General features: G+C 41.1%; 1 protein-coding gene across 2 annotated transcripts; it reads right to left on the bottom strand.

Moving 5' to 3' along the window:
- Positions 1–6,669: 6,669 nt before the first annotated feature.
- On the bottom strand, positions 6,670–12,396 carry LOC103175695 (protein SCO1 homolog, mitochondrial). Of its 2 annotated transcripts, XM_007888858.2 has the most exons (7): positions 12,280–12,396; positions 10,710–10,838; positions 9,712–9,802; positions 9,079–9,276; positions 8,532–8,624; positions 7,608–7,723; positions 6,670–7,066 (listed from the first exon to the last, which is right to left on the bottom strand). In XM_007888858.2, the coding sequence occupies exons 1-7, from the start codon at positions 12,379–12,381 to the stop codon at positions 6,935–6,937; spliced, it is 861 nt and encodes a 286-aa protein (XP_007887049.2). In that variant the 5' UTR covers positions 12,382–12,396; the 3' UTR covers positions 6,670–6,934. The 2 variants fall into 2 exon arrangements, with proteins under 2 accessions (XP_007887049.2, XP_007887050.1); XM_007888859.2 differs by lacking the exon at positions 10,710–10,838.
- Between the last annotated feature and the right edge of the window lie 97 nt (positions 12,397–12,493).

Below are 12,493 nucleotides of genomic sequence, written 5' to 3'. Positions count from 1 at the left end.
AGAGAAAAAATTAAAGAACTTTTATTTTCACAGTGCTTTATACATCAAAATGTCGCAAAATCCTCTACAAGAATAATCTTTGTATTGTAGCTATTTGCTGCAGGAAGTTTCCTCTAAAACCATGAGATAAATGATTATTATCTGGAAATCTTGAGCAGGGCATCGGGAGAAAATCCCTTTTATTGTGAATGCATATCTTGAGATCTTTAATGTTCATCTGATGAAAGATGGCACCTCCAACTTGAGTCTTAATGTGGGAATTGAAGTCACAGAAGATTGCACACCTTATTATGGAAATACATGCAATGAAAGCTTTAGATGGTGGCATGTTCTGATAACTATAGCTATAGGGGTCTATGGGGACCTTTTATGTAGGAGTGACCAGAACAGTATTCAATACTTTAGTTGTGACTTGACTGCTTTCTTGTTTAGGGTTCCTGTTGCTGAATTTAGGGTGAGCGATGAGTGAACTGATACCCGTAAGCATCATATAGAAATTCCTTGTTTTAAATAGTCTATTTAATTTATATACTTTAGTCACTTGGCAAACTTTAGATAAGCAGTGCAAAACTTCATACACATTTGAAAACAATAAAACAGCTCGCGGCGAGGTGTGTGTCTCTGTCTCTCTCGCTCTGTGTCTATGTGTCTCTGAATCTTTCTCTTTCTGTCTCTCGGTCGGTCGGTCGGTCTCTGTACCCCTCTGTCTGTGTCTGTCTGTGTATCTATCTCCTGTTACTGGTTTGAAAGTGATTCACAGGATCTGCCTCTAACCCCCACCTCATCCCGTGGCTGGAAGCGGCCTGTGAGCTGCTGGTTGGACAACCCTGGTTTACAGGGAACTGCTATTGCAGGAATAAAACCAACGTTGTAACAATCTCCATAATAACCCATATTCTTCCCAGCTCAGGATTCACACCTATCAAACGTCCCTGGGATGGCAGGCAGCGAAACTCAAGAGTTGCCAATAAGTGCTACTGCTGCACTCAATAAAATGGCTTTGATCTGTCCCACTTGCTGCAAAGCCACAAGGAGCTCAGAGCTGTTGGCAGCATCGGGTGAAGGTCACGTAAATTAAGGTTTTCAGGGAGATCTTCTCTCCATTTACATACGTTTTTCAATTTACATTTAAAATTAACAATACGTTGTAAACGTAAAGTCTGATTCTATTCGTATAGCAAATGAACCGGTGATTTATCTTTAACTTTCTTGCATTTTCCTTAAGTCATCGGTATTCCTTTGGGTTATGTTTCAGTGGTCAGTTTACATCTGAAAATTGCTGCAGATCATTTGCAGTGTCAGTACAGTGTCATAAGATCTGCTGATGAATTTGTCAACTGGAGGAGTAATTCAGCTCACAGCTGTTGCCAACCAGGGACACTAAAGTGATTTTCCATTGAATCAAAATGTTCAGTGACACCTATCAGCATTTTATTGCTCAATATCACTTTTTTTCCTTTCCAGTTTGCCACCGATGCCGATAAAATGCTCTTTAGAATGATGAGAAATGGTTCTTTTATGCTTACTATGTATTTCCTATCATTTAAGCATTATATTCTATGTAGACTGGGGTCTGAACAAATGTTAACACTATTATGTAAGGATGGTTAAATCTGGTTTCATATCTTTATCAGTGACATTTGAAGTAACATTTGAGCACCTTGTTTAATTACTTTTATTCCTCTCCATCAAATATAGAAGAGTCATGCGAAGAGGTCATATTTAGTAAGTTAAATAGCTGAGCAGGTCTTTTAGTATGTACTTATAAGGAAAGCATTTGGTTACATTGGTAGATTATTTTAGGGTACCTTCCTGTCTGGCTATTAAGTTTATCACTGTGACAGGTGTGTCCTTAAACTGTCTCTTGACACCTTCATGTTACTTGAAGACATGCACAGCTAAGGCTCCCATCACATTGCAAAACACAAATGGAGTAAAAGAAGTTGTTAACCACATATTAGTAGAGAAAGGAATTGTGAAAATACTACAGTAAAACTAGACTTTATTATAAACACTAATACCATGTGGTGAATCGCTCCCTCTCATAGACAAACATGGAAATAACATTTGGTTTATAGCCGCCTCTTATTGTGAATTTACCACCGAAGAAATGGCAGTCTGGACATTGTCACATTTGGGTGGTGATTACACCCGTTCATGAATTTTAACACAAGAGTCATAAAGTGCCATTTCTTCAATACTCATGGAACCTGCCGGAATTATAAAGAGAAATTAGGTCAGTTTTATTGGGAGGGGAAAATCCAACGAGCATTAGGTATACAGAAGGTTCCAGATTATAATACAATATAATAATAATTTTCATTTTTCATTTGATATAGTGCCCAGAAAATCAAAATAACAACTTGCATTTATATAGCGCTGCTCATGCAGGATAGCGTCCCAGGGCGCTGGGATTTACCAAAGTGCTTCACGGGTCATATGCTATCAATTGCAATGATGCTATTTGTGAGCAAATGCTTCAGCAACATCCCACACTAACAGGCATTAGGTAAATTACTAATTTTACCTGGAGGATTGTTGGCCAAGAGAAACTTCTCTTTTCAAATTGTGCCCTTAGATTTTTAACATCCACCTCAAGAGGCAGATCTTGGTTTAGCTTTTCATCCGAACGACGGCACCTCTGACAATGCATCTCTCCCCAGTACTGCCTGGCGCGACAACCTGGACCGTAAGATCGCTCACACATGGCATATGGTACTACATAAATCGTAGTTACGCTTTAAAAAAAACACTCAGAAAATGGGGCTTACTCTTATGTCTGAACACCGTGCCCTGAATAATGATATTCCCTTGTGTAATTCGTAAGAATGGTAATGTGTGTTACAGCTCTCATTAAGTAATATTAGTACATTTTCTGAATAGATATCTTGCAAATGGATATCAGAACAATCATGTAATTGCATTCTATTGAGAGTCAAGACATCCTCGACATGAGTATATTAATGCCAGAGGGACCCATGGGGTAAAAAGCCTGAACAGGAAGATGGACAGCTGATATTCTGGTCTCTAGTCTCCTCAACAACTGAAATGAAAGGGGTAAAGATAGGTATGGAGATAGATAATAATAATAATAATCCTTGCATTTGATTTAGCGCCTTGTCACGTCTGCGAGACATCTTAAAGCGCTTCACAGAATATACCGTAAAGTGGAGTGACTGTGTATTGTGTGGGCGAAATACAAGTAAAACAAACATTTAAAGTTCAGCAGCTAGAAAAATATCAGATTCATTCAATGTAGCCTTGAATTCACTGTAGTTATTCCTACTATAACCTAAGGTGATAGTAAAAATCAAAGTGACCTTTTCACAGGCTGTTGTGCTGCAGTCTCTCCTGAAAGCCAATATAAGATAACATTCTGGTTTGATATCGCTTTCAAACAGATCATCCAATTTATTTTTGTAGCTGTTTTAAGATGATTTTATAAATAGACGACTTATTGCTGGGGACATGGATGGTATTTAGACCCGACACGATCGGTCGGTCAGATGGCAAACACATTCATGCTTCAATTATAGCCATAGTGATATATTGGCCACTGTAACACTTTCCTTCTATAATCCTTTTAAATTCAGTCACTTTCACAAGACCGAGGTTTGAAGGGCTATGGGGATAAGGCGAGTCATTGGGATTGAATGAACACTTTGCTCTGAGAGCTGGTGCTGCCTCAATGGGCTGAATGGCCTCCTCCTCTGTAAAGTCTATAATTCCAAGTAAATTGCTGTAAGTAATAATAAGCCTTGCATTTGATATGTTTCAAAAGCGCATCACAGAATATACTGTAAAGTGGATTGACTATGTATTTTTGTGGACGAAACGCGGCAGCCAATTGCGTACAGCAGTGTCCCACAAACTGTCCTGGATTGTGTGAAATTGTGTGAAAGTGCTAAGCGTTTACAAGCCAGTCTACTTGCATAGAATTACAGGATAAATCATTCATATTGTTATCTTTGTACATGTTCTTGTTTATTAAAAAGATAATAAAAACTGTGTTTTAGGGTAATTTTCACAGGTTATATTTAACATTTATTTGCACAAACAATTTTCGCGCCAGTTGTGAATTATAGGGCAGGTTAGCATTTATAATCTGAAAATTGCAATCGAGGAAGACCCAGGTTTATCTGTGTAGTTATAATAATAATCCTTGCATTTGATATAGCGCTTTTCATGTCTTCTCGACGTATCAAAGCACTTCACAGAATATACTGTAAAGTGAATTGACTGTACATTTGTGGGCGAAACGCGGCGGCCAATTGCACACAGCAATGTCCCCACAAACAGCCGTAGATTGATTTTAATAGTGGAAGGCTCTACAATTGACCGCAATTGAAAGGACTTAAGTTCATAATGATAGTGTGTATTGGCTGTCTGGTGAACAGTGTGTGCGTTTTCATCTATAGAGATAAAGAACAGTATTATTATTATTATAATTTTCACCTACAAAAACAGAGTCATGACATTTCACACTAAAAGCCTGCGAAGAACTTCGGGATGTGTCGACAATGTGGTAAGACACCAAATCAAATGCAAGGATTATATTATATTTTGGGGGCAGATCAACTTAAAACTAGCAGGTGGTGTTCAAACAGAAAAACTAAAATAAGCCTTTACTTATTAAAAGGACTAATTTTAGAAACAAGATCCTGAAGTTCCTTTATCATTCTTGGATAGCTTTTCAAATGCAAGACGAATGTATTTTTAACTAAATAACTAACCGGAGACGTGTAATGCTGATACTCAAACATATATATTTGTTGCAATGATAAGATTGTGTTTTATGCTTCAATAATCCTATCTGAAGAAAGACACCAAATCTGCAGAAAAGAATGGAGTGGTACTGTGTTCTTATCAAACAGAATGCATATATACTCCTCCAATTCAGATGATAAATGCAAAAGCAGCTTTCAGGAATATTCCAGAAGCATTGCTTATTTATAGTATTAGAGAAAACTGATCTGAGGCGAGTAAATGCTTGGGAGATAATAGAGCTGCCAAAAGTCTTTCTTAACTTGCATGGCATTTATACCCAAATTGCTGTCCCATTCCATGGACTTCTTGGGAGGATTTCCAGCCAACAACTGCTCAATGATGACTGCACTGGACAGTAGCTTAGACTGAGCTCAGATGGGGAGTCTGAACCCAAAGCTTTGCACCCAGAGGTGACAGTGCTATTAACACAGTCCAGCTCAATAAACTAGGAATTCTGAAAATAAGATCAGCATTTGCTATACAACTGTGACAACCTGACGCAGCATCACTTATAATGCTCACCTGACATACAGAAACATTACTGTATTCATATTTCTGTTTGATACAGTCCATATAGTGTCAAAACATCTTCACAGAGATTACTGTAAAGCATGACAGTATATTTGAAGGCAAACGTGGCAGCCAATTTGCAACAGCAATATACCACAACATTGAGAAGTTAATGACCAATTTATCTGGGAGATTGTTGGTCAGGATACCAGGAGAAAGACCTTGGCTTTTCAAATAATAGCAGTTTATTTAATATCCAGACAGGAATCGGCTTTCAATGTCTCTTCTGAAGAAAGGACACACTGAGACTAGAGCCCTACCCCAAATAGTGGACTGAAGTCGACTGGCATGGAGATCGAAGTGTCTCCAAATGGGAACAAAAATAGCACAGATCTCACACACAAGATCAGTGATGATCTCACAGTACACACACACACACACACACACAGAGATAACAGGACTGGAAGAGAGACAACTGTATGAAAGTATCTTGAGTCACCACTCAGACTGACTATTTTTTTGCATTAAAGGATCGAGCTGCGAACTGAATAAACAAAGCACCTTTGTATTGCACAGTTAGATTCGAATAACGAGAGTCAATTTTCAACTCAACTTCAAAATGATGTTTGTATTGACTTAGGAAAAAGACACACTTCAAAATAAGTTACAGTAATAAAATAAAAAGGATCACTGTGAGAAGTTTCATTGTAAGCAAACGATGTAAAGAATCTGTGGTTTAATATCCGTCAACAAAGGCACACACACAATGTTCAAAGGCACTGTAACTAAAACATGCTAAAGCAAACACGGCAGCACTTAATCCTACGGTTCAAAACGGAACCAAACATTTACATCTGAAAATCGTATACACCGTGATGCACATTCATACTGCACCATTCTCTTCATTTCATAGGACTTCAAGCAACCAATACACTGAACTACCACCTAAACCACCAAAAATATACGGCAACTCGTAATCTGGGGATAGCCAACACATTGCACTCATTCAATGGGTAACAACAGTCTGGACAATTTAGAAAGTTATAGGTGCAAGCTATTATTTCTGCACTGAGCTACAGCCCATACGTATATCTAATTATATATTGGGAACGATCTCGTCCAATTTGACAAGTTTTTTTTTCCTGATTTGTACTGAGTTCATACATAACATCGAGGCTGGACTATGAAACTCCCTGCCCGTCAGCCTCTCCAACTCCTCCCTACATAGGCTGCAGATCATCCAAAACTCTGCAGCCCGTGCCCTCTCCCGGACCAGGCTCCTCTTCGACCGTGCTTTTGATCACCCTCCCTCCCCCCAACTCTCCACCCTCCCCAATCCCGATCCCCAGCTCGGGTCCGAAACACTGACTGTCCAGCGCCTTGGGACGTCCTCCCACCCTGAAAGGTACTTTACACGTCATTTTGTTGTTGTTGTTGAGTTCAACTCATAATTGATGTTGTCAGTGTATTCCTCAGACAATGAGACATTTCATTAGCACTAGTTTTAGTCAATGTACTTCATCGCTCAAACATGAAAGTGTGCCCTTAGTCAAAGAACATTAGCTTCTAACTGAACACAATCATTGCAAATATATTATTTCTCGGGAATGTTCAACTTGATTTTCATCTATTTTCATTAAAAAAGAGAGAATATGTTTTATTTATTTTTGTGTGTCCTCATGTATGAAGCTATAGAAGCAGAGATTTCTGAGCTCTTCTTGTTCTGACCATAATATTCCACAAATTCTCCATCAGGGCCAACAAGATACATGATTATCGTATGATCAACCTGAAACACAGAACATGGACAGTAAGATATTATTATCAGCTTCTCCAATGACACAGCGGGTAAAACAACTGCCCGGTCCAGCACATGGCCATATAGAGACATGAAAGCTACAGGTTCAAATCACGGTCTGTCTGAATTACAGGCTGACCTTGGTACAACGAACACTCTGGACACTTGGGGAAAGGATTTTTACACCAGGGGCTGCACTGCTTCAACGATTGCTGTTATTGGCTAAGAATCAATAGGAAAAAAATAGGTCGCGATGTCAAGTTTGTTGTAACTGGAGGAGTCGTAATAACTAGGGGTAGTTAATAATAATGATCCTTTCATTTGATACAGTGCCTTATTACATTGTTAAAACTTCAAAGTGCTTCACAGAATCTACTGTAAAGTGAACTGACTGTATATTTTGTGGGCGAAACGTTATACAGAAGTTAGCCTGTAGCTGATCATCAGCCGGGGGGAGTCAGCGAGGGCAGCAATATAATGCAAGTAAGATAGGGAAATGATGACAACCAGCTGTGTGAAAACAAGTCCTTACAATGTAATCGTTGTCTTCATCTTTAGGCCCCTGGCTGTAGTAGACTCGGAAGGACCGGGTCACTGGTTCAAGTTGTTCCTGTGAGCCAGTCAAGCCAACCAGCTTGGGAGAGAACTCTGGAGAAGAACACAATCCGCTGTTTTAAATACTTAGAAACCTGAGTCGTCCACACAATGCACTCGATCAAACTTTTCAGGTGAAATAACACTGGTAGAAGGACTGAGTGGAGCAGAGCAGAGCGGAGCAGAGCAGACTGCTTCCCTTCAGATCACCACCAGGCAGCAACATTACATTGGCAGGTGACAAACCTCTTGATCGATATCAGGAGCGGCCGATGCCTTCAATCAGGGGGAGGGAGAGAGAAGAGACTGAAAGGGGAAATCCTGTAATGTCCCACAACTCTTGAGACCAGTTGGGATTCCATTATTATAGAGTTTGCATCTACTTCACTTTGTTTCTTTCTGGCCATCGCTATGGAATCCCTTTTGAGGCAATTAGTCAATAAAACTGGGGAAGGTTTAGCCTCTCTAGCCATCACTGATCTATAAATGATTCCACTAACAACATTAGTAGCAGACACAGAACTCGCAACACATTTTGTAATGTAATAACCTGCTCTTCTCGGTCTCGCTCGTAGAAAAGGAAAGTAACTCCTTCCTGACAGCACCGTTGGTACAGTGTAAAGGAACAACATCAACAGCAACTTGCATTTATAAAGCATTGTCACATGTTAGTACATTGTGCCCACATTTATTCTTCTCCTGAAGGCTCCTTGCAACAGCCAAAGTATTTAACTGCAAAGTATTTAACCAGTATTTCTCCTGGGAAATGAGATCAGAGAAAACTTCTCATCCAATGGATGGTGCTCTGACAACGTGAGAAGTTGTGTGTGGACAAATAAAGATGGTTAAGCAATGAACCCACCTTTGACATATCTGGCCATGGCCTCTACATTATCCCTTTCTGGATCAATTGTGATCAGTAAAGGCCTCAGGTTTGGCAAAGAGGGAATCTTGTCTGCAATAGGAAGCAATAACAAATTACAACAACAACAACAAATTACATTTGTAAAGCATTTGTTTAGCGCTTTTCACATCAAGAGGACAAGAAGCACAGCATAGATTGGTCACATTTAGCCACCGCACAAAGCCCAGATATTTCACAAGTATCTTCACTCTGTACTTCCTGAACACATGCAAGAACAGATGTTTTTATGTACAGTCTATGAGAGCAAATGCGCCACAAACAGTTGCCATAAAGAAATGACCAATCTTATTTGGGGAAGGATTGTTAGTCAGGACACGGGGAGAGAGAAACTCCCTTCTCTTTTCAAATAGCGCCATGACATCTTTAATGTCTACCTGAGCAGGCAGACGGGAGCCAATATAACATAATGACACTTGCGCTTGACCCTTCACTTGCTACGTGGGTTGGGCAGCAAACAGGGTCACCATTTTGTGAAAAGTTTTACCTATTTCGTCCACCACTGTAATCATTTTCTCCAGTTCTTCGGGGCAGATATCGGGACAGTGTGTGAAGCCAAAATAAATCAGGATCCACTGTCCCAGATAGTCTTTGTTGGTCTTGCTCTGTCCCGTGTGATCAGTAAGTGAAAATGGTCCCCCCAGTGATGCCTTTCCAACTGACCGAGTCCTCTCCTTCTCCATCTCTAAGGACGTTTATCAAAAAAAAGAAATAAACGAAGAATTCCACGCGATTTGGCACCTTATCTGACCTGACCCCTGACTGTCCAGCGCCTCCCGACGTGAAAGCCGCTCTGTAAATGTAATTTTTGTTGTTGCTGTTGTTATCAGCACTTCAAACAATCAGCTACTTGAAATCTTAATAATAATCATTTAAAATAATCCTTGCATTTGATATAAAGCCTTTCATGTCAGGAGGTCGTCTCAAAGCGCTTCATAGAATATACTGTACAGTCACTGTGTCTTTGCGCACAGCGATGTAACCGCAGATCGTGCTCAATGAACGTTTATATTAAAGGCCCCGAACTTGGAGCGGAATAAATAATACTTCAATGTGTAGTTATGTGTGACAATTCTGCCCGCACAAATCCTAGTAAAATTGTCCTTCAAATGACACTCACTGTCCTCTTTCTCCCTCTTTAAATACTTCATGGTTCCCAGCAAGGTTCCTCCGACAGCAAAGGTGATGGCTAAGGATTTCCACGTGACAGGCTACTAACAAAGAGGAACACATTCAGATTACGTGCAACAGCTTAGCGTTAAGTGGTCTATAAACTGCTTCCAACAGACAGATCAACATATATTCTGTACAGCCATATATATATATATATCTTTTAAGGCACGTTTCAATATGAAATAAGGATTTCTCTTTCACAAGAATGCAGTTTCCAGTCATTTGCATAAAACCAAAATGATTCCGACAACTGTTTGGGAGCAGTAAGAGAGCCTTTTTTTTGTGTGTGTAGGAATATACAAAATCATTAACCTGACTGAGAAACAGCGGGAACAGGAATGGCAGAGGAAAACATTTACACAGAGTAAAAGAAAAGCAAACCACTTGCACCTAAATAGCTGCTTTCAGGTCGGAAAAAAAAATCTCAAACACTTTCGAGTTGGACTGAGAGGCTGAACACAACCAACGGGGGGGGGGGGGGGGTGGGGAGGAGAGCGGAGTGGCTGAGGGCACAGTCAAAGGGAGGAGAGCGGAGTGGCTGAGGGCACAGTCAAAGGGGAGGTTTTTAGATGGGACGAGGCAGAGGGAACTGGGGAGAGAGTTTCAGAAGGTGGGGGGTGGGGAGGGGGGGGGGCCACGTGTCTGAAAGCTCACCCACCATTGACAGTGTGTGGAGCACAAAGCAGAGCTGAGAGAGTGAGACAGTGGAGATCACTGAGATACGGTGGAGCAAAGCTGCTTGAAGATTACAACGAGGACCTGGATGTCGATCCACTGAGGGACTGGGAGTGAGGGGATCCTGATATAGAGGGGGGGGGGGGGGGGGGCGGCCATGAGCTAACGGAATCCTACATCATGGAATTCCATGGACGAAGTTACCACCAGAGAGACCCCCGGATCCGGTCCCCTGTGGGTCACCATCAGTGCCACGTTCCAACCGCTTACCCCAGTCGTTCTGTGGCCGGTGTTTGGGTTCTCGCTGTCGGGGGGGCGGGGGGGAGGAGACCAGGTGCTGAGGCCGCGGAACAAGACCCCGGAGGTTGGCGTCCGTCTTGTGTGACGGCCGTCGAATAACTGGGACAGAACGATCGATAAGAAAAACGACAACGTTAGAGAAGCCGAGAACGCTTCAGACCAGTCACAGCTCATCAGGTCTGCGCTATAGTGTCCACCCCCCGAACCCCCCAACGCACAGCACACGCCCCCCACCACCACCACCACCCCCCCCCCCCCCACTCCCACAAGGGTCAAGTTAATCCCACAAAACCCACACAGAAGTGGCCGGGAACACTCAGGAGGTCAGGCAGCATCTACGGAGAGAGGAAAGTGAGTCAACGTTTTGGACGAAGGGTCGCGGACCCCGAAACGTTGACCCACTTTACTCTCTCCGTAGATGCTGCCTGACCTCCCGAGGGGCCGCGGCGGCTCCGGGTTTGATCCCAACTCCTGTCGGCTCCTCGTGCACTTACTACCTTAACCTTCATAGGGGGGAACCCCACCACGGATTGTTACTAATAATCAACGGATATTAAACCCAATAATCAACGGATATTGAACCCAATAATCAATGGATATTAAACCCAATAATCAATGGATATTAAACCCAATAATCAATGGATATTAAACCGAATAATCAAAGGATATTAAATCCAATAATCAATGGATATTAAACCCAATAATCAATGGATATTAAACCCAATAATCAGTGGATATTAAACCCAATAATCAATGGATATTAAACCCAATAATCAGTGGATATTAAATCCAATAATCAATGGATATTAAACCCAATAATCAATGGATATTAAACCCAATAATCAATGGATATTAAACCGAATAATCAGTGGATATTAAACCCAATAATCAATGGATATTAAATCCAATAATCAATGGATATTAAACCCAATAATCAATGGATATTAAACCGAATAATCAGTGGATATTAAACCCAATAATCAATGGATATTAAATCCAATAATCAATGGATATTAAACCCAATAATCAATGGATATTAAACCCAATAATCAGTGGATATTAAACCCAATAATCAATGGATATTAAACCCAATAATCAATGGATATTAAACCGAATAATCAGTGGATATTAAACCCAATAATCAATGGATATTAAATCCAATAATCAATGGATATTAAACCCAATAATCAATGGATATTAAACCCAATAATCAGTGGATATTAAACCCAATAATCAATGGATATTAAACCCAATAATCAATGGATATTAAACCCAATAATCAATGGATATTAAACCGAATAATCAAAGGATATTAAATCCAATAATCAATGGATATTAAACCCAATAATCAATGGATATTAAACCCAATAATCAGTGGATATTAAACCCAATAATCAATGGATATTAAACCCAATAATCAGTGGATATTAAACCCAATAATCAATGGATATTGAACCCAATAATCAGTGGATATTGACGCCGATGTGAATCCCCATCAATAACAGACAGTGATCAGTGTAACTGCGGCTCCGGCACTTACCCCCAATACCGCCCTCCGGACCCCGCGCCCCGACCCCAACCCCAACCCCAACCCGAGGCCCAACCGCGACCCCGACACCAACTCCAGGCCCAGCGCCGCCATCGCCCTGTGGCCGCCAACTCCACAGCGCCGCCCCGCGGCCACACACACACACACACACACAGCGCCGCCCCGCGGCCACACACACACACACACACACAGCGCCGCCCCGCGG

The sequence above is a fragment of the Callorhinchus milii genome, unplaced genomic scaffold (genome assembly GCF_018977255.1).
Source record: "Callorhinchus milii isolate IMCB2004 unplaced genomic scaffold, IMCB_Cmil_1.0 Scaffold20, whole genome shotgun sequence".
Taxonomy (NCBI): domain Eukaryota; kingdom Metazoa; phylum Chordata; class Chondrichthyes; order Chimaeriformes; family Callorhinchidae; genus Callorhinchus; species Callorhinchus milii.
This window is presented reverse-complemented; position numbering and strand designations above follow the sequence as displayed.

Bases quoted from the DNA above. Each gene is read 5' to 3' on its own strand.
- LOC103175695 (XM_007888858.2), bottom strand. From the start codon at position 12,381: ATGGCGGCGCTGGGCCTGGAGTTGGTGTCGGGGTCGCGGTTGGGCCTC. The intron at 9,277-9,711 runs GTGAGTGTCATT...AAACGTCCTTAG, and splicing joins AAAGAGGGAGAAAGAGGACA to AGATGGAGAAGGAGAGGACT. The intron at 7,067-7,607 runs GTAAGGACTTGT...TCTGTGTTTCAG, and splicing joins ATGAAGACAACGATTACATT to GTTGATCATACGATAATCAT.